Consider the following 20,015-nt stretch of genomic DNA (forward strand, 5'->3'; position numbering starts at 1 on the left):
ATATGAAGGATTCCCATCGCATCGAGCAGATGGACGAGCATCTGCGGTGGTTCCCGACACGATCGGTCGATGCTCGTTGCCGCAGATACTGGATGATGATGCCGTGGCTGAAACTCTACTGACACTCAGCCACCAAGACGGGAGGAAACGAGGGATAGTCGACTCTTCTCCAGTTACTCAAACGCGACCGGGCTTCAGTTCTCGCCATCTGTCAATTTGCGTTAGGATCGACATGATATAACAATAATAATGCCCCTTATTCGGGGAAACCTGCCGCTGCTTGTCGGCCCTTCAATATGGACGTGCTGGGAAGAGCTGCTGGTGATGACGCTCTCCGGGGGACTTCGTCGCACCCATGGTTACGCACCACCAATCAGATCCTGGCCGGGATTTGGATTTCCCTCTGCATAGTCTTACTCGTCATGCGAATATACACCAAGATCCACATCATGCGGAAGTTCTGGTGGGATGATGGTACGTTTTCTATGCTTATATAGTGTAAAGATTTGAGTGGTTGGTGGCTAATACAGCCTGCAGTCTGCTTAATTCTCGCTTGGGTATTGTGTAGCAGCGATGACCTTGTCTTAGTCCTTGCACTCACATGTCTCTGATATCACAGATCTTTTCCATTGGCACGCAATCTGTCATTCTCTGTATGTTTATGCAGATTCGTCTGGTTTTAGTTGCTGAACTCCAGCGCACACAGAAACTAACCGCCCTCTCCATGTAGACGGTTACACTTATGGAGGCTATGGAGTCCATATCGAGTACCTGTCTCCCGCGGTTCTCGAAATCTACGTGAAAGTCCGTCCTTCGATGTTGCTTCTTCCTCGTCTTCTAGCCTGCTGTGGTGTCGTCGCTGAGCCAGTAACCAGACTCTCCTTTCTGCCGCCCTCATCTACGTCCCTGCCCTAGCTGCGGCCAAATTCGCTCTGCTGATGCTCTACTATCGCCTGTTGCGCATGATTCGCATCTGGAGAAACATCGTTTTCCTCGTTACCTTCATCATTGCCGGCTACACGATCGCCCTCACCTTGGGTCTCATCTTTCCTTGCCAACCCATCGCCAAAAACTGGGACTTGACCATCACTACCGGCCACTGCGTTGACCGCGTCGGGTTTTATCTCGCTACGGCCATTACCAACACCGTTAGCGATATCATATTGATCCTTATCCCTATCCCAGTCATAGTCAAGCTGAAACTTCCATTGATCCAGAAGCTCGGGGTCGGCTGTATGTTTGGGATTGGTTGCTTGTAGGTGATCTTTCTTCTTTCAATCCAATGATATCCCCTCCATGGTTGACCAAATTATAACTCACTACATCACAGAACTATAATCACCAGCATAATCCGGCTGGTGACTCTAATGCCGCTGGTAACGTCCGATGACCAATCATACGAAATTGCTCTAGCCGTCATCTTCATGTGCGTACAGACTACACTATACCAATACCGGACGGATCTTATTGACACGATCTACAGCATCATCGAAGCCAACTTCATCATTATATGCCCCTGCCTTCCCTATCTGAAACAGTTCCTGCGCTTCCATGCGCCCTGCTGGATTGGTGATTCGGGCAGCAACAGCAGTCAGTCGCGACCGTCGGCCTCGTCCAATTCTAACTCTACTCCGTCGAGTAATAGGCGCAAGCCGGGGTTGAGCGTGTTGCAGGATGATATTGAACAGGCGCTTAGTCCACCGATGGAAGCGCATTGTGCCTGTATGGTGGGTGCACGACAGGGGAGTTCTACTAGTGATGAGTCAAGAGAGCTGATTGGGGAGCGGAAGTAGTGCATCTGTTAATACGTTTTATGTTTGCATGTTATACTTGCACCTAGTATATATGCTTTGTGCGATTTAGTAATTAGATGGACTGTACATATATCAGAAGCCATATTGTGTTTAGATATGAAGACAAGTCACTTGTAACGATTCTCCTCTCTTTATTCCTAAGACCTGACAGTAATGCATCAAGTACAAACCGGAATCGCCGTTGGCTTCACCACCGCATTAGTGGGATTCGTCTGCGAGCACCCATCAATCAATCCCAGCAAGTAATCATCCTCTGCGGCCTTGTATGCTGCTCCGCAGTTGGGGTCACTAGTACACACTATTAGCATATCTCAATCACATAATCTTATTATATTATTTCTTGTAGATAGAACCACTCACCTAGCACCTCCGCTCGCATCCTCGAAGTAAGAGCAGATATCATGTGAAAAGCAATCCTGGGTGTAGACATTACCCAGTGCGATACCGCTACATCCTGATCCGCAGCGTCCGTTGCAGGAGTAACTGTTGTTTGAACAGTATTTAGGTTAGCTTTTCAGTTCTTTCACTAGTGGTGATGTAGTGACAGAGAAGAAACATATGGGATAAGTGAATTGGAAGTGAAGGGGAAAAAAAAAAGGGACCAACATACTCTCCATCACCATCACTATTCTCGCCATAGTTACTGCCTACCACGCCCACATACGTGCAGGTTTGATCGGCACTGTTGGTCCAGGTGGCTGTTGCGGTGGCGCCGACTTTGAGGCATGTCACGCTGCGTTTTTGGTGGGTGACGGAGGGGTGGGCGGTTGCCGTTAGAGTTAGAGATAGAGTTAGGAGGAGGGTGAAGATGGAGATCATCTTGGATGGTTGTTCTCTGTGATGAGATAGGTTTGAAAGGTGATGGTTTGAGAGGGGGTACTTCTAAGTACACAGGTTACTGTAAGTTGGAAGATCAGCGAGGGGATAATACTATGTTAAATATGAAGCTGCCTACGGGGTACCTCATCTCCTGTGAAGGAGAGAGTAGTACTACGCTACATGGAATTTACTTGGTCGGGATTCATCAATCACTTTGAAGTAGTGACTATTCTTCCCCTTCCTATAGGCGGGCGTGATATTGTCCGCTACGGAGAATGCTCCGAGTAGAGGTGATTCTCCGCAGTGATGCATGATTCAGGTACGTACCTCTGCTGCAGGCTACTCAAGCTTTCTTCCCCTCTTTCTGCTCGGCGGAATTCTCGGCCATTGAATGTGAGGGGATAGGGCGTATGGGCATCCTGCAGATCCACTTAAGGGATTGCATCAGGGCTTCTTGAAATGACGTTTCGGGTAGAATGAGGGAGGTGGAGGAACTAGGACGTGATGATGCGGCAGTACAGTGTCTACACTATAGTCAATAAAGAGAAGTAGTAAATACTGTATACAAGAGAGAGATACTGTCACTTTGAAAAGATCACTGAAATTCCATTGATATCGTCTGGAATCATCCTCAATGCCTGTGTGCCTGACATGACACCTTAACGGTCAGGTACCCACACTCAATTGAAGCTAGCTAAATAGGGACTAGTGCAGGGGCCGGCATCCTTCATCTTTCTTCACAAAATTAAAATCAGGCGTCTGCTTCTTACCCCTGAAAGGTGCAAACAAGTTATGGTATCCTGAAATTTACACAATTCGTCGTTCTGGCTATATTTCTTGTGATAAACACCTCTTCAAACTTCGCACAAGTTCACTTCAGTGCCTACGCGGAGTCATAGATTGTGGCCCTGCGCATATCACGCACATACCGTCCTTGATATGAGCCACCACATGATCGGTGCATCACGCAAGTATTGTCCTAATAACGTTAGCATTGCTTGTGGCTTCTACAGACAGATCTACATGGTATACATACCCACATAATCATGTCTCCATCGTTCTGCCAGTCCACGGTGAGCACATATTTGTCCTGACTGGCATGCCGCATCAAAGCCTCAATTACGGGCTTGCTGTCTGCCTTGCTCCTCCCGTCTATCCGGTATGCATGTGACCCCATATACAGATTCATTCGATTGCTGGGCTTGTGCAGTTGTGCAAGCTGATGACGCCCACGCGCTCTTGCAGCCGCGGGCAACCAACACAGCACCAAGATCCGCCCCAAAACGAAACAGAACATCAGGAGCAGGCTGATGTCCACAATATCGACCCAAATCCCCAATACACGGGCTATGAGACCCTGTAAAAGATAATAGTTTGGTTAGCACAATACGATGTCTTACTAAGGAAGCCGCTTTCTCGAAGCATGTGTGAACATACCACCGCCATCAGATATGGGATACGACGCAGGTCATCCAGGTCGGAGACGGCAACCACTAACCTGATGAGCCAATTATCCGGGGCTCCTAGATATCGACTCTGCATGATTGAATGCCATAGCACATGATTTTGAATTTCGGCTTTTGTCTCCTCAGCGAGATCCGCATAAGCAGTCCTGGTGTCGGCAAATGCCGTCGCGCCGCCGGTTCCCTTTGGGGGCAGTTTGTGCGCTCGGAGGAGGCTATATCCTGCTCGGCGTTGGGTGAAGGAGCCGTCTACGTGGAAGAGGCGTGTGCCCCGGAATAGCTGCGCCCGCCAAGACGATGGCGATAAGACCCGGCCCTTGCTGTCCACATTCCCAACATCCATAAGCTTGCCTCTGGAACCAAGTCGATCTGGCACCCCCGGTTTCCCGACCGTGTTATCCACTATCGGTTCACCTAATTGACGCGCAAAGGCAAAGTGGCGCGCATCGTCAAGTTTGGTGGCGCGGAAGACCAAGACGCCGTATGTGGCCATCGCGGCACGAAGCTCTTCGATGACGGCATCCGGGACTGGTTGCGAGAAGTCCACGCCCTCACAGTCGGCACCAAACGTGGGATGAAGGCGGCGAAAGGCCAAGGGTGGAGTGCCAATGGTCATAGTGGCCGTGGTGGCCGTAGTAATCATGGTTGCCATGGCTAGCCAAAGGGAGCGTTGTGTGTGTCACTCGACAAGTGGCAGCGTGTGAAAGCAGGATCCAACAGTGTGTTTGTGTAGGTAGGTCAGAGCTTGGTTATTGTAAGTATGAGACCCAAATAGTTAAGCATGATAGAAATTTATATATGTGGTGATGACGCTTGATAGCCAAGAACTTCCTTCTCAGAACACGATATGCCAAATGGGGCAAAGCTGAGAGAGGGTAGTAGCCGGAAGATTAGAATGCAATAATTTTCAATGTAAACAATAGAATGTGAATATATTAAACGGCACGTGGACTCTACATAAATTGAACGCTTCTTCTTGACTTTATTTTCAGCACAATGACAATAATCCATGCTTGCTCCTGCGACTCTTCCCGTCATCCCTTGCGCGATACATCGGATCCGTCAGACCGCGGATCACGGTCAAGCAGAAGGACATGAACCTTCTCGTCCAAAGGACCTGGATAGGCGGAGCTGAACAGAAGTAGCTTTCGGGTATATTTACTGGAGGGTTTTCTTTCGAGAACCACCAAAACTGCGTTCTCTTTTGACATGTCACCAGAACATTTGGTGGTGTCGCGCACGAATTAGTACTACCCTTACTTACAGTAGTAGTTCTGGTACTCAGCCACTACTTACTATGTCACAGTCGCTTTATCTATTAGGGATATATTGACTTTTATTGAACTTAAGCCAGAATGACTGTCAGAGCCAAAATGACCATCACAAGAGTACAAACCATCATTTGAAAAAAGTGATAAATTGTTTAGTTGTTTTAAGGGCTATGGCTATACCTCGGCCTCTCCAACGTCATCATCATGTGACCATTGCACTTACCTAATCTTTATCTCCCCCCCGCCAAAAAGAGGTCCCTCTCTTTCTTACTTTCACTCATCCCACCGATAAACTCCACTGCAGGTTATAATTGACTGTTATTTCCTGCAAGATTCTGCATAGCGGCTGCATGGGACATTCCTTCCCTTTTGAACTATTATCAATTGACTTGTCATCATTAATTCAGCGTTACTAGTGAGTCCTTGAGTCCCCATCTGTGCTTCTTCCCCGCATGGGTGATTCCAACCATACCCGTCACTAGGATATCTGACTCGTCTTCTTGCAACTCCCGGGAACGAACACCATGGCACCTCCCCAGATCTGCGTGATTGGCTCCCTGAATATCGACTTTGTCACCTACACTCCACGTTGTCCCGATGCCGGCGAGACCCTCACAGCCAACTCCCTCGCTATCAGCGCCGGAGGGAAAGGTGCCAACCAGGCGGTCGCGTGCGGTCGCGCCTCTTTCGCTTCCAAAGATAACCAAGATGCGTCGGTGTATATGATTGGCGCGGTCGGAGCAGGTGATCCCTACTACTCGGCCCTCCTTCGCCCAACATTGGAGGGTTCCGGAGTCAGCACAACGGGAATCCAGGAAAAGACGGACAGCCAAACGGGTTCTGCTACAATCATTGTGGATGAAGGAGCTGGAGGAGAGAATCGGATTTTGTTCGTCCCCGGTGCTAACTATTCGGGAATGGATAGTGCAGATGCAGTCCTCGCTACCACTCGGAATATCCATCTAGAACAAGGCGTTGTCGTGATGCAGGGCGAGATCCCGAGGTCGACTACCTTGGAGTTGATGAAGCACTTTAACAGCGCTTCCTACGCTTCTCACCTCGTCTTCAACCCTGCACCAGTCTTCACAGAAGGGATTCCCCTGGCCGCTCTTGCCGGCACGAGTGTGCTGGCCATGAATGAGACTGAAGCTGTCCTCATGACCCAGGCGGTCAAGGAGCATCTCACCCCTGCCCAGCAGGAGCAAGACTTGAAGCCCGAGGAACTTGCACCTCTATTCCACAAACATGCCCAGGTCCAGATTGTTCTAATTACTCTCGGAGCCAAGGGTGCCTATTACTCAACGGCCACTGGCAAGCAGGGCTTTGCCCCCAGCGCCGCGGTGGAGAAGGTTGTAGACACCACTGCCGCCGGAGACACGTTTGTCGGTTACTTCGCTACTGCCTTTGCCAAGTTTGTTGCCACCGGTGCTCCACTGGCGGACTTCGATGCCCAGATCGAAGCGGCCGTTCGGAAGGCGAACGTGGCCGCCGCAGGGTGTGTGCAGAGAAAAGGTGCGATGCAGAGCATCCCGTTCGCTTATGAGATCTAGTGCATAGCGCAGTGAACCATTTAATGGTTACTCCCGTCGGCCAGGAGAGTATTCGCTCAAAGTTCCTACTAAGCCGGACTTTCGGATCGTTGATCTGAGTTCATATTCGACATGAATTCACGACCGTAGCTTTTCATACCCTCGATATGCTACCAAGACTGACACGGCATCCATACTTGCAATTATGCAGCGTCTCTCAACTTAGATCATACCTCCACCTTACATCCTCCCAGATGGGACCATAGGTACAATACCGAAATCAAACTTATAGACTCGGCTTGCCTGAAACCTGCATCAAGATGAATGTGATACATGTATTGATAAAATAGCCTACTCAAAATATGGCTACCGTTATTGGGACCGTAAATGATTCGGTCCGACCCTGCACATCTAGTTCTCCACCGTCTTTTCCACTTCAGTGGTCTGAATAGGGGTCTCCTCTGCACTGTTTGCATAGTTGGCTTCATCGGTCATGAATTCATCGTTGTTCAGGTACCTGAATCGGTACCAGAAGAATATGGTCTGCAGAGCGAGGGCAACAGCAGGGGCACCCCAAATCCAGATCAAGTCGGGATCCTCAGTGACTGGCAGAAGGATTTCTCCCAGGGCACTGGACAAAGCAGTCATGAAGAGGAAGATTGCCATGACTAGACCCCTCATACTCGCAGGCGACCGGGCATATGCCAGTTCATAAGCCGTCACGTTGCAGAAGATTTCCGAGAGGGCTCCCAAGATGGTGTTCGGCAGCTGCCACCAGATGCTGATGGGGCTGACTTCGGAACAGGAAGAGGCATAGTAGCCGCAGGGCGAGGTTTTGTATACACGCCACTGGACAAGGGCACCGCACAGACCGGAGAGTGCGGCCAGGATGAAGCCGAATGTGATCCGAGTGATTCGCTTAAACGGAATATTGTACCGATAAAGCAGTGGATAGATAAAGTAATCGACAATCGGCACGGCGACAATGATGGTCAAGGCATTGAAGTTGCTCAATAGGTCGTTGGGGGCACCGTTCGTCGTCATAGACGCACCCTGGTTTGTCGAGACAGACCCGATACCGCCGTCATTGAGGTTATAGATGGGGAAATAGAAGAAGATCTCCGTTGCCACGAGAGTTCGGCGCACATCATCTACCAGCTTGTCGGTCCAGTCAACCTGGATCCCCTTGGCTGCCAGGACACTCGGTTTCGCCGCATCGAAGAAGTTCTTGCGCCAGACCTGCCACTTGTTTTGGCGCAAAGCAGTTACGGTGATTTTGATTGCCTTGGCGAGATCCGAGTTCCCACTGGGCGGCGTCCGGTATGTCTTCTTATAGGCGGCCGCCAGCACCACCGGCAAGATAAAATAGATGATCCCGGCCAGCAAGAAGGCCAGCCAGTAACCCACATATTTCTCCGCATATGTGGTGGCCAGCATGTAAAATGCTCCGACGTTGATTACCCCGTAGAAGATAAGCATCGTTCGAGTAGCCGTCATCTCGGGATCCACAATGACCTTCTCCCCAGTCTTCAAAACCTTTGTGTATTGCTTTTGATGGCGGTATTGGTCCAGGACTGTGGGTGCGATATTGGGTTTAAAGATACCGGCTCCAAGGGCCAACATCAGAAGCCCGATGATGAACGGGGGCGCTGCATGCGCCGTGCCAGCTTGCAATACTGAAGGAATTGCGCCGATGATCTGAATGATGTGGGCAATACCACAGATGGCAACACCGACACAAATGGCCCAGTACCGACCGACGTATACGTCGGCCCACCTGTCATTGTGAGCGAGTCACGCACGTGTATACAGTTTGGGGATTGGCTTACCATCCACCGAAGATCGGAATGACATAGGCAAGGAACTGGAATAGCAAGACCAATCCGTCACTAGCCTGGAGTCCCATTCCCAAAGCACCAGCCGTCTCTTGCGTCCCTCGCGGAGGTGCACCCGCACCGTTTCCTCCTACAAGAAGCCGGTCAGCGATTATGAGAATCAGGGGTTACCGAGTCTGAAGAGCACCTTTAGGAAGAGGGAACTCAATGAAGTTGGAGAAGACCGTCTGAGCGCCGTAGTAAGATGCTCGTTCGGCAAATTCTACCAGGCAAAGGGAGTATGCGATGACGGGGAGATAGGCCGGGACCTTGCGAAGGCTGTTGACCTCTTCCTCCGTGGGCGGCGGGTACTCCTCGTTCTCCAGCGCTTGAGCATCTACCTCATAGACATTCTTCTCAGGATCGGACTTGTTCTGTACTTGGACGGATACATTGGTGGCTTCACTGGTAATCATGGCATCGGCGACGTGGGTTTCGCCGGTTGAGGTAGCTAGAATCGCCCACTGCTGTCAGTTCCGGGTACAGCGCCATACACCTGGCTACACTTACCCATATTTCGTTGATTGGGCGTTGAGACGCCGGGGAGCTTTACTGAGAATTGTTGAGCTCTGACGACCCCCTAGCCGGTTAAACTGACTGCACAGCTTCCGATCTTTATAGCATGGCTGCTAGCAAGGTCGGACGGATCTCCGGCGGTGGTCAAACAATGGGCTAAATACCCCCAAAGATGCCATTGCAGGGGCGAATGCCTAGACAGGCAAATCGCGCAATGTAGCGCGAGTCTTTGCTATCAGTTGGGTCATTTAGGACATGTTTCCCACTAGCAGGGATCCGTGATTTAGGGGATGTCTATCAGCCCTAGCCTGTCCCACTCACCATCGCTGATTCAAATCAATGTCCGATGATAACGATTTGGCCGTCCTTTGCGCCATCGGAGCCCACCAACCAGATCAAGGTATCGATATTAATATCACTGCCTGCGGATGGGGTCAAGATAATCTGTAGTGATGCCATTTGCTTGGACACTTCCCCTGCTCGACGCATATCTTGATCATTCCCCCTTTTGTTCCTGTCGGGTGACCTTATCATATCCGACCGTTGGCTGGAGGGCTACCCCATAATTATCGACGTGCAGGATGTCAATGACTTGCATCTCCCGATCGGAGTGTTGAGAGATTCAACTGTTCACTTTAGACGTGATGGGGTGCTTTTGGTGGATGAGTTTGATGTTGAAAACTCACTTTGTTCGCTGAGGTGCTCAGCCCCTAGTCAACTACGGGGTTAACCACCACAGTTCCAGAGGCAGCCTGAAGTCCAAGGAAGTTTAGAGCAAAGCTCACCTGCCATAACAGCGGATCGGACGTTGATTTCCCGGCCAAAGTTAGTCTCACAATACTAGCTTCATCAGAACATCTTGGCTGAGGAGTTGGTGGGCTTGGGTTCACCTCCCGTTCGCCCAAGCACCAGCTAAGACCGCGGCCACAGGTTACCTGGAAGCTTAGCGCCATATGGAAGTTACTGAATTGGCCTTATCTGGCAGCCTATTGGCAGGCCAGTCTGTCTTTGTTCAACTTGGCAGGGGTTTGTGGTGCGTGGGGAAGGTCAACAGGAGTCAGCCACCACGGCAAAGCATTCCTCCCGCTCCATCCCATTTGCTCGTATCCTACCTCCTTCACATCTAGTGGAGGTCTGATCGCTGATGCCAGGATCTATATATGGCAGGTTACGTTTGGAACAATATCACGCATGGCATGGCGTCATGGCGTTCTATAGGCTTATCAGACACACGAACCAAGGCTCGCCCACAGGTTCGTGGCGAGATTGTGGGCCTGCTAGAAGAGAAGTCACGGAAGTTCGCCTTTCTCGAGTGGCCTACATGCACTTCCAAGGGATGGGAGTGAATTGCGACCGGGCAAAAGTCGGTCACAAAATCTTGTTGATGGCTGATGAGGATGCGTCCAGACCGTGCAGGACTTCTTTGTCATATCGTGTCATGAATGACGAGCTGCTAGAATTCAGGTACCCAACACAAGATTCCCAAAAGCTATTCTTCTAAGGCCACACTCGCATGAACAGATCCAGAATGACTTTGCATTACGTCGTTTCTCAAAAGGGGCATTCGGCCGTCGGTTACCGTGACACGAGGCCAAGTGTCCCCTAACTAGAGCCTGGTTTGATTTTTCGGCTACTACTTCAGCTATCCAGACCCGGGCAGTTCTCGCTCGTGATGTCCGTGATGTTGGTATAAGGATAAGGGTCAGTCCAGATGAGATCGAACCTGGGATGCATGACTGGTTAGACACGTCGACTACAAACCGCCTTTGCAACGTTCTTCGGTAGAAACTAACCGGTCATCTGGGTAGGTAGGTGCATCGTCGTCACCCAGCTTCTCAGCGATCTTGGTCAACTCCTTGTGCTCCCAGCAGATCAAGATGTTGTCGCTGCCGGTGTAGTCCTTCACCAAGTCCTTGACACACTTGGTGTCCTTCTTTGAGCAGGAAGTATCGACAGTGAGGCCCAGTTCCTCAGCTAAAGGGAGAACCGTTTCGTATGCGCGGTCGCGTTTTCCATCTGTGAGTCTGTTAAGTACTGATGGCTATTCCACATCCGACAATCAACCACAAAATTGATGTACCTGACTTGGGTTGTTCTGCAATGATGTATCCAATGTCATAGCTGGAATCCGGGCCGAACACAGTCTTCAAGCAGTCGGCCCGCTCAAAACCCACAGCATTGAGGCCGGTGCTCCCGTTGCTGGGCTTCTCGCCGTGGCGAATTAGGTAGACGGTCGGCTCGGCAAGAGCGAGCGTTGCCGTGGCCAGGAGGCCGAGAGACAAGGACAACGTGCTGTACATTTTACAACTTGATCGCTATCAACTATGCAAAGGGTAGAAATTACAGTCGCCCACTGTCCGGATGTCCTGCCCCTTATATATCGGTGGATATCCAAGACCAGCCAAAACAGCCCCCACCAGACGAATCATCTCCGAGTTCCCTTGCCAACAAGGTTTCCCCCGAGAAACATCACCATCTCCCGCTGCTACGAATGGGGTTCGCCACGATGCCACTAGCACATTATGATTGGATTGGATGCTAGTCAAGCCTTGCACGTGGGACAATGCCCTGCCGGCAATGGGCCTGAATGACTTGTGAACTGTTGATCCATCAGAGCCACTTCGCCGGTCGATCCCGCCCGCTAAAACCGTGGCCACCCAACTCCGGATCCTTCTCTCCCCAGCATTCTTGTGGGAGATATGCTGTCATCTCCAATTGTTCCAACAGTTCAGAAGCTGGGATGGTGCATTTTATTGGTTCAAAGCGGCCGCAAGGGTAGCGCCCTTACTATCCATACAGATGAGTTGTCATAGTCGCGTGAAGACATCAGCGCCTCTCTACCGGTGAAAGTGTTACTTTTCCTGGCACGGGTGGATCGTGGATGGGACCGCCCGTCCCGGCTGGCGGAGCCATCTCTTGACTCCGTCTCGAGGAGGCCTCTCGCTCGCTACAGATGCCATCCCCCATACATACGTTGTACTGGGCGATCCTTTGATCATTGCAGATGACACCCATCGACTACCGATCGACCCGGAGATAGCCGGCCCGCAGCGACCGATCGACTGATCCTGACCCCAGGTGGGCCAATCAATGACCCACAAGTACCATGAAAAATCCCCCGTTTCCAATTATAGCCAGCGATACAGCCTAGTAGCACGTTGCACAAGGTTGAAACCAGCTGAGTGGATGAGAGCTGCTTCTGTGAATAACAGTCTGAGTCAACAAAACAATTCGGAGCGAGCAATTGTCCCGGTAAGCAATCAGAATTCAAAGTATATGCTTCGCCACAATGTCTGGTCATACCTTGATGATGAACAACCTTGCCAAGGATGATGCTTTTTCTTTTTCCAAAACTAAAAACTCGTTCTTGCATTTCGCTGACCCCGGTGGGATTGACTTTCGTGTGGCGGACGTGCCATGTTATACAAGTAAGTTATGGAACGCCACCAGACCCGGACTATTGGGTGGAAGCAGCAAGGCTGTTCTGCATGCGAATCAACCTACCTATCTATTTACAGACATGGTTAAGTTAGTAGCACACAGACCGCCTTTCTCGACACCTTCCATTGCCGGACAACGTACGCCTGTTAATCTGTAAAGTTTGTTCTGTTCAATGACTAAGGTATGACGCACACCCGAGATGATCGAATGCCAGACCGTCTGCGAATCAGGCCCTCCTGCAGGATCTGAGTACGAATTCAGTAAACTGATAAAATCACGTATATATCCCCGTCTTCCGAAAATCCGATGGAAGTGACAATGAGATCCAACGAACTCGCATGGATAACTAATATCTTAGTGAAAGTTCTTCCTTGAGGTATCTCTAGGTGGAAGAACATCATGACTTGGTGTTCCAGGACGATGTTGGGGTTCATGAGATTCATAGGAGAATAGAGATACGTTGAAGGGGTTGGAGCTGTCCACTAGACAGCTAGTAGTTATAATGATTGCTAAGAGCAGTAGCCAGTCTGGTAGCAGTAGCAAGTATAGCATCTACAGTAGCAATAACAGATATTTGCTTGTTCTACAACGTCAATTGATTGAGAACATTTGGCCGTAAACAATAAACATTACATTCTCTGTTGAACATCTACTCAGGCCAATTGACTATCATACACCGTGGTAGGAGGCGGGTGATTCGAACAACGAAGCAACTTTTGCTTCAAAAAGTCAAGGGCAGCACCGGAGGGCTCTCCAGCAGGCGCACTGCAGTCTGACTAAACAGATGCAAAGTCTGATCAGCCTGATTCTGATCCCACAGCTGATCCGAAACATCAAACTTAAGCTCAAGAGTCACCTTTGAGAAGGGACTACCTGCCTCACGGGGATGATAATAAGGCAAGCGGAATATATGTTTTATGGTTCGACTGGGCCCCTGGCAGGCCGCTATTAGCAAACACATCAGGGATGTTTACGTAGTGAAATCCCGGTACCCGGTACTGTGTCTGCCGACTAGGAAGTACACTGCGCCAACAGATCGTCGTGTTCAATAGTCTCGAAGGCCATGCTCCGGGTCTGTTGCTCGTGAAATGCGTGCAGGAGGTTTGACACGGTACAGGCAGCTTGAAGAGTCACTCGGACTGGCACGTAATTAACACAGGCTCCCACAACTGCTTCGGCTTCTGGAAGCTCCACGAAGACGAAGTCATCAGTACCGGCCATGTGCGCCAGGAAAAGGGCCCAAGCTGTCTTGACTACGGTGAATATGAAGAGTCCAGCGGAAGGGTATGGTAGATGAGGCTGTGCAAGTATTCCGCAAAGTCTACCGTCGCGGCTCTCTAAACCGTACCCTGATATGCTCGAACAGGCGAGGCATGCTGATGCCGTCATACCGAGCATGGGATAATCGGGGGGCCTCTGAAATATATAAGACACCATATATAAAGGAAGATTCTGATATTAAGCTGTTCTAGCCTCATGAACATTGCTTCGGAAAGTATCCGAAGGAAGCTCCCAGATGCATGAATCGGGCGGTGATTCATCAGCGTGGCCGGGATAGAAGATACATGCTGCTAAAATTGGACCTATTTGTAGCTTCTCTTCTGGCTGTATGAGATCACTGACCGCGCTAGATCCGGCGAAAGATTGCTGAAATGATGTCCAAATTAACCCAGCACCAACCGCTGACCGTGCAACTTCACCTGGTCATCCGGACGTACAAGCCACCCAGCACTGACGTTTGGGACGCCAATTTCCCGCGCATCCCAGGTCGGGTCTAACGGCCTGATCACACTCATGACTGGAGTGCACTCTGCTGGGCCATGTGCGCTCAGGGGACAAACCTTATTATGCCAGACTTCAGTGTCCCTTGTGGCGACGGTTCCCCGCCAAGGACTAACGTCTCGTAGTACAACAACTCGCTAGGAGTGCTGACGGGCAACAGTCGGGGTCAATAGTATCCAATTGGCTCGCACAAGCTTCGCAGTCAAGGCCAGATGCCTCATATATCAGTTCTCTAAGGAAACGCAGAGATAATTACCTGACAGAAATGCGGCTATAACATCGATTATTATCGCATCCAAGGCGTGGGAGGCAAAATGTAGAACAGGCGATATCGGCCGTGACTGGAGTCGAGTAGTGAGGGTCTCACGAAACGGAAAGGGAAGCATGCTCAACGACAGCCCCATTGGGTATTCCAATCGAGCAAAATGTGAAAATAATGTACGCGGCGCTGTCCACCAACATGAACCGTCTCAGCCAGCGAGGAGTTAACATTTCGAGTCCACAGGTGGTCATCTTCGATTTGCAATACTGTCGAGCACAGGCTGCTTGCTTTGAAGTGGGTACTTTCATTTGCAATTTTCATTGATGTAGCAGATTGCTTTGCAATAAATTGCAAGTAGCTGGATGGGTGCCATCCAGAAGGACTAAACGTGCCACAGCTTTCGAGATTGCCAGGATAGCCACCGGAATTCAGCAGCTCCTTTCCAGGCATACCAAAATTAAGTCCTCCAGCTAAACTTCATGGGCAGGGATCTTTTGCGCGAACCCTAACGAGAGCTGATCAAGTTGCTCGTAAGTAAATTCGCCATCCCAGGCACAGACGGCGGGAGAGGATGGTTGGTCTGCGCATCGCCTACTGATGCTTTCGTATACTCGAATGTTTGCCGAAGCTGGTGGGTGGCTGCCTTGACTGCATGCGCTGTACCTGGCCCATATCCAGGGCGACAATGGTGCCAATATTGGCAACGAGGGTGCTGGTATCAACATCGTCAAACTTGGCCATATCAACAGCTACCTGGACGGCGCTTGAAGATCATAGCCGAACGTGATATTCCACCTCGGCGTGCTCGATCCGCTGCCCTTGTAACATGATCCGTGAAAACTTACGGACCACGTAATGCAGAGATTCGTAGAAATTATATCGTATGATGTCTCCTGTGCGGTAGATACTCGTGTGGACCAAAACTCCGCATATGAAGCGGAGCCAGCGAGGCAGTGATACTGGAAATGTATCTCTTGGGCGCCGAGGATTGTTGCATATCTGAAACCAACGATTGGCCCTTCAACCAGGAGTTCTCCTTGAGCATCAAGTGGCAAATGAGTGCTTATATTGTTCGGCTCTACTATCCGACAAGTGTCACTAACGGGTATCTGACATTGTTAGGATTGGTTCCAGGCCTCATGCTTGAGTTGACTGAACACACCTTACTGCACTCCGATGGGCTGTACGCGCTTATAAGATTGACTCGAGTGGCCCACATTTCGATCATTCTTTGCTGCAATGGCTCACCCGCAGACAACAATGTCTGTAGTATCGAGCCGTATCAGGTGAGAGTAGGTGAATGAGCGATGCTGTTGCAGACATCCCTTGATACACCAGCTCCTCCAACTCAGAGCAAGCCGCAGTCATGCCTCTCGCCTGGAAGCATAGCCGGCCCGACTTGAATTATTTGCGGAGAATGATGGCCCAGATACTGCGAAACAGTACTATTAGATCAGTTCCCTTTCGGGGGAAGGTTTCTGGGAGGATGGTGACGACATCCGGGGGGATCTCCCGGGTATGGAGTTCTGTGTTACCACTAGCGTTCGGAGGTACCAGCGTGTGAAATATCCCAACGGGCATGTCTTCTTGACTCCCTACTATTTTCTTTTCCTTTTTCTCTTCTGCAAAACTGTGATTTACTTGACTGAGTTGAGATGAGTTTGGGGTATCTTAAAGGAAAGAGGAAGGAAATCTTGTCCGGCAGGTCCATCCGCGAATCCACTGAAAAAGTCCATGGCAAGCCTGAAGCCATGTACCTGAACCTAGGTGTGTACCTTTTACTATTTTTTCGACATCACCCGGAGCCTCCGCGGATGTGGCTGATGTCGCCAATGAGATTACTTCGATCCAGGGCAAGTAGTCAAGTAGTGGAGTAGGATTTGCATGCGGCGCGATCTGAATGTGTCATCCCTTGCATTCCGATCCAACAGTTACTGCATGCGTCGCGCGCCATAGTCGAGCCGTAGTCGAGCCATAATTGTGCTTCACAGGAAAGAAGATCTAAGTAATGCCCGACTTTCACCACTGTGGTAAGTGTAGCGTGCCTGAACCTGGTTGCTCCCACATAATTACCATGTAGCCCGGATGGTTCATCCTTTGTGGCAAAATATGAAGATAGCTAATTGCACAGCATACGACTCAGGATTGTCTTCATGGAGAATCCTGAGATCTCGTTTGCAGCTGGGAAAAGCCTCTACTAGGTCTGATACTTGTTTTGGCACATTGTAAATGTCTCGACTGAACGCCGATTCAACGAGGTCTGACTGTCTGAACTGGAAGGATATTCGTATTGATGTTCAATAGTCGACCAGATAAGTCCGACAAAAAGAACTTCCTTATTGAATTGCAGTCCACTCTACTCTTCTTCCATTATGCTCCGTCGGACCACCGAAAGGCTTCAGAGCGGCATTCCTAATTGCCGAATGGAAGCCGTAGGGTGTGATAATGGCTAGGATTAAACCGACTATACGTCAACCCTGCGAGGATGCAGGTTTGACGATCCGTGAGAGCATCCTATGGAACGGGTTGCCTTCCGGGTCAACATGATCTTAGCCGCCTCGACAATTGGGCTACCTGCAGATGATGAAATCACCGCCAAAGTTGTACAAAGTAGCAGGCATCGGAAATTACGATCGCCCTCGGAGTTTTATCTCCGGGCTCGGATGTCCCATGGATTTGAGGACATTGATACAACACTGAGTGGAGAGGTCCTACCGATGAGGCATTTGTTCTGTGCGGGTGATCCAGGGTAGAATGATGAAAACGATCCGCATAATGGCGACAGAGGAGATGCTGCATTCTGTCCGCGGTGAATTTCCCGTCTGACATGGGATCAATGGCAAAAGGCAGAAGAGACTGGACAACAGTCTAGAACCGGTCTATGCTCGTCCATCAGGCGATCGCCGGGACGGGAGGGACTCACCTATTGCAGCGAACTCAGGGCCATAGAATTGGGGTCACTACCACAAGTTGGCTGGAACCTTCACCGCCAAAGCTTGTTCGAGGCCAATGTAACCAAACGCAGAGACGAGTAATGGTGCGTGAAGAGCGACAATTCCATATGGACTGAGGTATGAATAGCGCATCTGCCGTCACGGAGGTACACTCTTCCACCACCGGGCAGGCAGCGGGAGCTCCTGCATCAGACTAGGCGCATTTCTTTTATGTAATGAAGAGCGAATACCGGCTCCACACACTTCCCAACAGTATTCAGGCCGGTGCCCATCCCTGCCCTCCGTGATATCCGTCCGACGTCAGAGTATGGCGTATTGACTCAATAGGGAGAGTTCCAAGGCCAGAGAGGATCGTGATACGAACTGCCGGCGTAAAGATCTCCACACGAGGAGAATCCGGGGGATGAATAAATGGCGCCCCCGCATTGGAGGTGAGCTGGGCCTGTCCATAGAGAAGGATAACTGTTAGGTAATAGCGGGGATGAAAAGGCAGCAGCATGGTCCCTCTTCTGCTCCGACCGACAATCGCGGACAATAGCGTAGAGGTGCACGTTTTCCCGGAAGAATGAAGTGATGCCATCCCAACGCAATGACCGATCTGAGCTAAGCTTTGCCAGAAGAGGGCGCCCTCTGAACCTGGGGAACCTGAGGCTCGAGGGGAAACGACGCGACTTGGCGGGGCGGTCGCAGGGCAAATGCGGACATCGAGAAGAAGTTCATGCTGAGAAGAGAGAGACGGGGATAGTGATGGATTCCACGACGGCATGTATCTCTGGCAGAGGGGGAGGGAGAGCAGAGACAGGACAATTAAGCAGGTGGTCGCGATAGATTGTACGCAAATTGCGGAGTCTTGGGGAGGAGGAGGGGGAAGAGGAGACCAAAAAGGGAAAGTTTGATAACTTCGGGTGGGCGGGACAAAGTTCACACGTCGGATCCGAGCTGGTCCCAAAGGAGGTTAGCGCAGTTCAGCCAGCAGCAATTGGAGTAAGTACGTTAGTTTGTGTTGTTTGTTTCGGAGGAAGGTTGCCTGCCTGAGGATGGTTTGGTTCTCCAACAATCAATCAACAAACAAACACCACTACCACCTCCAACGCGGAATAAACTGCCTCACTTTTGACTTCCTGCCTGACTGCCCAGAAGGGTGAACATCCCGGTCGGAGATGAATGATGGTCGCGGGTGACGCGGATGGTTGAGACAAAGATCAGCAGATAGACTAACTACTTACTACTCCTTCGTACGCTGTTTAATTATGAGATAGGCAGATAGATAGATAGGTCGGCATGTTGGTCAAACCCGAGAGTCACAATACTAGTACTGTAGACTAGTATCTCTCGGCCCGGGTCACCCATCAGGTCACCATGAGTAAAACCGAGAGCTAATAATTAAAGAAAGAGAGAAGGAGGGAGGGAGGGAGGGGAGGTGTGAGACGAGCGGGATAAGATAAGCGCCGGGATCAGCCAAGGACCTGGTGGAACTAGACTAGTTTAGGTAGTATGTCTCCAACAACTCGCTGTAATTACTGCTGTTTCGGTGCTCACACGTCCGCCCGGATTCAGTGTGTGAGCGATAGCAATTGGTCATCACCCTGATAAGGCCTGCCAAGTGGTGGCTTCATTTGCCGCATTCGTCAGGCTTCTAGAAGATTAATCATCTCCACCTCGTCAGGAAAAAAATTACGCCGGTGTTTCTTAGGTTGTTTCTGATGTTACAGGTCAGCGTCGCTTCCACCGTTGCCTGTTCCCGACTCAGAACCCGACCCTCTCTCTTTCTCTCTCATCTTCCTCCGCCCGGTGAGTTGTGCCCATGGGTGTGTGTGCCTGCCAATCCTCTTTCGTGCTGCCGTCCCTTGTGTTCTCCATCCTCGGGACAGTGCATCCCGCCAAGTAGTATAGATACCTCCTTACATCCCCATACATAAGATACAGCGTTCAGCCCGTTCAGCCTCACGGCTGACCCGGGTGCAAATAAACTTCGCGCCGGACACCCCGAACGTAGTAAGAGGACGGCGTCGATCGGGAACGACGGAGAGGGAGGGAGGGCGGAGGAGGAGGAGCACTAGACTACTTAGTTACTACTACTGCAAGCGCGGCCAGCTGCCACGGGCTAATCATCGGTCCTCGAGTTGAGTCTGGGGGAAAATGCAGACTAACGCGAATAGCCTTTTTAGCCTTTTCAATCCGGTTGGGTTTGGACCAGAGTGACCACCGGTTACTTGTCCGCAATGGGAACTAGGGACGGGGTCAACTCTAATCCCAAACGGGTAAGGTCTGCAGTTCCAACGTCACCATG

At 50.5% G+C, this 20,015-nt stretch overlaps 9 protein-coding genes across 9 annotated transcripts; 2 read left to right on the plus strand and 7 right to left on the minus strand.

Moving 5' to 3' along the window:
* Nucleotides 1-296: 296 nt before the first annotated feature.
* BO87DRAFT_365028 (uncharacterized protein) lies at nt 297-1,793 on the plus strand (the record flags this gene model as incomplete). Its single annotated transcript, XM_025621780.1, has 7 exons — nt 297-474; nt 538-557; nt 620-653; nt 731-804; nt 876-1,255; nt 1,331-1,426; nt 1,484-1,793. 7 exons carry the CDS (start codon nt 297-299, stop codon nt 1,791-1,793), a joined length of 1,092 nt encoding a protein of 363 aa, XP_025476926.1.
* Nucleotides 1,794-1,972: 179 nt separating this feature from the next.
* BO87DRAFT_418225 (uncharacterized protein) lies at nt 1,973-2,633 on the minus strand (the record flags this gene model as incomplete). Its single annotated transcript, XM_025626870.1, has 3 exons — nt 1,973-2,102; nt 2,175-2,297; nt 2,425-2,633. 3 exons carry the CDS (start codon nt 2,631-2,633, stop codon nt 1,973-1,975), a joined length of 462 nt encoding a protein of 153 aa, XP_025476927.1.
* Nucleotides 2,634-2,976: 343 nt separating this feature from the next.
* On the minus strand, nt 2,977-4,899 carry BO87DRAFT_418226 (TauD/TfdA dioxygenase family protein; the record flags this gene model as incomplete). Its single annotated transcript, XM_025626871.1, has 5 exons — nt 4,071-4,899; nt 3,670-3,990; nt 3,563-3,612; nt 3,404-3,461; nt 2,977-3,162 (listed from the first exon to the last, which is right to left on the minus strand). The coding sequence occupies exons 1-5, from the start codon at nt 4,746-4,748 to the stop codon at nt 2,977-2,979; spliced, it is 1,293 nt and encodes a 430-aa protein (XP_025476928.1). The 5' UTR covers nt 4,749-4,899.
* A 756-nt stretch (nt 4,900-5,655) lies between these two features.
* BO87DRAFT_125944 (ribokinase) lies at nt 5,656-7,112 on the plus strand. Its single transcript, XM_025618012.1, has 2 exons — nt 5,656-5,782; nt 5,850-7,112. Exon 2 carries the CDS (start codon nt 5,892-5,894, stop codon nt 6,915-6,917), a length of 1,026 nt encoding a protein of 341 aa, XP_025476929.1. The 5' UTR covers nt 5,656-5,782; nt 5,850-5,891; the 3' UTR covers nt 6,918-7,112.
* Nucleotides 7,113-7,307: 195 nt separating this feature from the next.
* On the minus strand, nt 7,308-9,186 carry BO87DRAFT_428785 (putative MFS peptide transporter; the record flags this gene model as incomplete). Its single annotated transcript, XM_025627468.1, has 3 exons — nt 7,308-8,673; nt 8,726-8,861; nt 8,919-9,186. 3 exons carry the CDS (start codon nt 9,184-9,186, stop codon nt 7,308-7,310), a joined length of 1,770 nt encoding a protein of 589 aa, XP_025476930.1.
* Nucleotides 9,187-10,521: 1,335 nt separating this feature from the next.
* Nucleotides 10,522-11,616, minus strand: BO87DRAFT_461515 (putative phosphoglycerate mutase family protein). Its single transcript, XM_025629092.1, has 3 exons — nt 11,367-11,616; nt 11,080-11,302; nt 10,522-11,009 (listed from the first exon to the last, which is right to left on the minus strand). Exons 1-3 carry the CDS (start codon nt 11,584-11,586, stop codon nt 10,925-10,927), a joined length of 528 nt encoding a protein of 175 aa, XP_025476931.1. The 5' UTR covers nt 11,587-11,616; the 3' UTR covers nt 10,522-10,924.
* Nucleotides 11,617-13,448: 1,832 nt separating this feature from the next.
* Nucleotides 13,449-13,948, minus strand: BO87DRAFT_428787 (uncharacterized protein; the record flags this gene model as incomplete). Its single annotated transcript, XM_025627469.1, has 2 exons — nt 13,449-13,672; nt 13,750-13,948. The coding sequence occupies 2 exons, from the start codon at nt 13,946-13,948 to the stop codon at nt 13,449-13,451; spliced, it is 423 nt and encodes a 140-aa protein (XP_025476932.1).
* A 1,530-nt stretch (nt 13,949-15,478) lies between these two features.
* On the minus strand, nt 15,479-16,233 carry BO87DRAFT_125974 (uncharacterized protein). The gene is made up of 2 exons (XM_025618014.1): nt 15,934-16,233; nt 15,479-15,880 (listed from the first exon to the last, which is right to left on the minus strand). The coding sequence occupies exons 1-2, from the start codon at nt 15,997-15,999 to the stop codon at nt 15,521-15,523; spliced, it is 426 nt and encodes a 141-aa protein (XP_025476933.1). The 5' UTR covers nt 16,000-16,233; the 3' UTR covers nt 15,479-15,520.
* Nucleotides 16,234-17,790: 1,557 nt separating this feature from the next.
* Nucleotides 17,791-18,974, minus strand: BO87DRAFT_125971 (uncharacterized protein). The gene is made up of 2 exons (XM_025618013.1): nt 18,952-18,974; nt 17,791-18,664 (listed from the first exon to the last, which is right to left on the minus strand). The coding sequence occupies exon 2, from the start codon at nt 18,489-18,491 to the stop codon at nt 17,982-17,984; it is 510 nt and encodes a 169-aa protein (XP_025476934.1). The 5' UTR covers nt 18,492-18,664; nt 18,952-18,974; the 3' UTR covers nt 17,791-17,981.
* Between the last annotated feature and the right edge of the window lie 1,041 nt (nt 18,975-20,015).

Source organism: Aspergillus neoniger, assembly GCF_003184625.1.
Source record: "Aspergillus neoniger CBS 115656 unplaced genomic scaffold BO87scaffold_29, whole genome shotgun sequence".
Lineage (NCBI taxonomy): Eukaryota > Fungi > Ascomycota > Eurotiomycetes > Eurotiales > Aspergillaceae > Aspergillus > Aspergillus neoniger.

What these genes read in the sequence shown, in the direction of transcription:
- BO87DRAFT_125944 (XM_025618012.1), top strand. Translation starts at nt 5,892, where the DNA reads ATGGCACCTCCCCAGATCTGCGTGATTGGCTCCCTGAATATCGACTTT.
- BO87DRAFT_125974 (XM_025618014.1), bottom strand. Translation starts at nt 15,999, where the DNA reads ATGATCGAAATGTGGGCCACTCGAGTCAATCTTATAAGCGCGTACAGC. An exon ending in GCCCATCGGAGTGCAGTAAG is followed by an intron (nt 15,881 to 15,933) that starts GTGTGTTCAGTC and finishes TAACAATGTCAG; the next exon opens with ATACCCGTTAGTGACACTTG.
- BO87DRAFT_125971 (XM_025618013.1), bottom strand. Translation starts at nt 18,491, where the DNA reads ATGCCGTCGTGGAATCCATCACTATCCCCGTCTCTCTCTTCTCAGCAT.
- BO87DRAFT_461515 (XM_025629092.1), bottom strand. Translation starts at nt 11,586, where the DNA reads ATGTACAGCACGTTGTCCTTGTCTCTCGGCCTCCTGGCCACGGCAACG. An exon ending in TGCAGAACAACCCAAGTCAG is followed by an intron (nt 11,303 to 11,366) that starts GTACATCAATTT and finishes ACAGACTCACAG; the next exon opens with ATGGAAAACGCGACCGCGCA. An exon ending in CCTACCTACCCAGATGACCG is followed by an intron (nt 11,010 to 11,079) that starts GTTAGTTTCTAC and finishes CATGCATCCCAG; the next exon opens with GTTCGATCTCATCTGGACTG.